This window comes from Nanorana parkeri, unplaced genomic scaffold (genome assembly GCF_000935625.1).
Source record: "Nanorana parkeri isolate BGI_ZX_2015 unplaced genomic scaffold, ASM93562v1 scaffold431, whole genome shotgun sequence".
Classification (NCBI taxonomy): Eukaryota; Metazoa; Chordata; class Amphibia; order Anura; family Dicroglossidae; genus Nanorana; species Nanorana parkeri.
Window position 1 is genome coordinate 1,117,453 of NW_017306699.1, and position 2,632 is coordinate 1,120,084.

General features: G+C 38.2%; 1 protein-coding gene across 5 annotated transcripts in view; it reads left to right on the forward strand.

The window, feature by feature from the left end:
* Positions 1-2,632, forward strand: part of ARHGEF9 (Cdc42 guanine nucleotide exchange factor 9) — a 252,896-nt gene that overhangs the window by 172,810 nt on the left and 77,454 nt on the right. For all 5 annotated transcript variants that reach the window (XM_018560090.1, XM_018560092.1, XM_018560091.1 and 2 more), the window contains exon 3: positions 78-269. In XM_018560090.1, the coding sequence (XP_018415592.1) occupies positions 78-269 (192 nt within the window). The remainder of the gene's footprint in view (positions 1-77; positions 270-2,632) is intronic.

The window sequence follows — 2,632 nt, forward strand, 5'->3', positions numbered from 1 at the left end:
ACATTGTGCTATTCTCAAATCAATTACTGATTAAGACACAATGTTCTCTTTCTAAAGACGTTTGCTTTGTTTTGCAGCTCTGGGTAAATCAGGAAGATGGAGTGGAGGAGGGCACCAGCGAAGTGCAAAATGGGCATTTGGACCCAAGTTCCGACTGCCTATGTATTGGCAGAACCCTCCAGAACCGGGATCAGATGAGAGCCAATGTCATTAATGAAATCATGAGCACAGAAAGACATTATATCAAGCACTTGAAAGATATCTGTGAGGTAAGAGAAAATCTGAACATTTGATCTAATTGTCAGTGATTACCTGACCCTGGGAAGGGCGTACGGAGACAGAAAAGCAGGAAGAGGCCGACTATACAGAGATTTTGATTTTGCTTGACACTCCACCTCAGATTTTAAGATTCATGGGGAACCCTGTTGAATGTCTGGATGCAGGTACTGGAACTATGCATCCTGCAGTTTCCTGTGGCCCTTTACTTTAAAGCAGGGGCTTTACTAGTGAAATGACCTTGGTCACTAACAGAACGCATACACATCAATTTCAAAACACAGTTCAAAGGCAAAATCAGTTTGAGTTTAAAGGGCAAACAGTGAGGCTCAAGGTCACAATAGACTGATTGTAATGTCTTCCTTATATTATGAAGCGCTGTGCAAACTGTTGGCGCTACATAAAACCTGTATAATAATAATAATCAGCAGTGTGGATGGCTAGGCGTGATAGATAGTATATACACAGTGAGATTCAATGAAGCTAATCTACAACGCACACAGACATCAATTTAACTGCTATTCGCTATCACAATTAAATTCAATAATACAGTTTCTGCACTTATGTAGGAAGGCTAGGCCACCAATTAACAATGACTATCTTTGTGCTGTAAACCACAAAATTAAAATGATTTATCAGCAATATGCAAATTTTCAACTCACTGAATATTTAAATACAGATCTGTCTGATATCTGGAAAATGACATTTGGAAATTCAGGCAATGATTCATGAATTGTACGATGTTCTGTAGGCTGGACAAATCTGCATATACAGTATTTGGGAATTTAGAAAATGTATAGTTTGCCGTCTCATTCTTCACAACTAATATGCATCTGTGTGGACATGCATGCTCATGAGCAGGGACACTCTTTAAAAAGCACTGGTGAACTTTTCGCAAGCTGTACAAGGATGCTCATACAAAGTCACCTGCCTTTGTTCATAATTAGTATAGTATGTAAATTATTATATTTCACTTTGTTTATTTAGTACTAAACTCATATATCCACTAGGTAGGTTCAATTATTTATTATTTGTTAATATGTTTAATTTGATTTAGAAATCTACCAGGTCTTTTGTATTTAGTGTTACAAGTAATTAAAAAGCAACTACTTTACAAGTAGACCAATACTAACATACAGTATTAGTATTAAGCTATGCCAACAAAGTGGTTGGCATGGATAAGTGAAATAACAGAAAGGCATAAATACGGACCACTCTTGAGAAAATGCTGCTCTAGGTTCACTTCAGTGCTGGTCACATGTCTGAAGACCAGGGCCCAAGTAGTCACATGATTTCAGCTAAAGAGGATCATCCAAACTGTACATTGAGTCTCCTCTTCAGCAGAAATCAAATAACTGTAAGTACAGCTGAAAATGTACTTACAAACAGCTGATGAAAACACGCATTGAAAGTGATAATCTCGAGTAAATCAAGATGGACAAACGAAAACGAAGTGAGAAATCAGAAGTACTAGTGCTAAGCCGAAGCCATCTGTACACTAGTCCTCCTCCAGTTGACGCGTTTCAGAGGTCGAACCCCTTTCGTAAGAACCTCTGATCCGTTTTCGTTTGTCCATCTTGATTTACTCGAGATTATCACTTTCAATGCGTGTTTTCATCAGCCGTTTGTAAGTACATTTTCAGCTGTATTTTAACCTATATTAAAACAGTTTTATACTATGGAGGCACTCCTTTTGCTTTGTTTCTATTAGACATCCAGTTTTCCCAGACTGTGAGGAGCTGCCCCCGAGTGTTTGGAGCTGTTTTTGGGAGCTATCACGTTTTTTGGCGCCAGTGATATTTTTTATCTATAATAACTGTAAGTGTCAGAGTAGACATTTACACATGTAGCCAGTACTGAAATGAACAGTACTGGCTACATGTAGCTGTACTGGCTAATACAATACAAAAACTACCCAAGCACACTTACCTGTACCTATATTAGACTAGGGTTAGGGACCACACTTTGTTGAGGTGCCTTGGTGTGGCACCTCAACAAAGATACAACTAAGGCCTCCGTTTTAAAAGCAAATGGCTAAATCAGTTTAGACGTGTTTTTTTGCTGACTAGAAGGTAAGTGTTCTGGGTTACTTTTTGTACTGGAAAAGTAAATATTTCAGCTCATCTGTTTCTCTTTATTTATCCATATCAGCAAGACTGATAGCATAGCTTTAGACTGATGTTTGAGTATTGGTTCACTTTAACTGTCTGCATTAACTGGATGTTATCCCACACACAACTTCACATTTTTGCAGGGTTTCCTCTTAACTTTTTCGCCTGGTCTCATGTTTTTTGATGATAGAAGTCTGGCCGCCACTGGCCTCTTTGTGTCTTCTTTTTGAATATATATATATCTA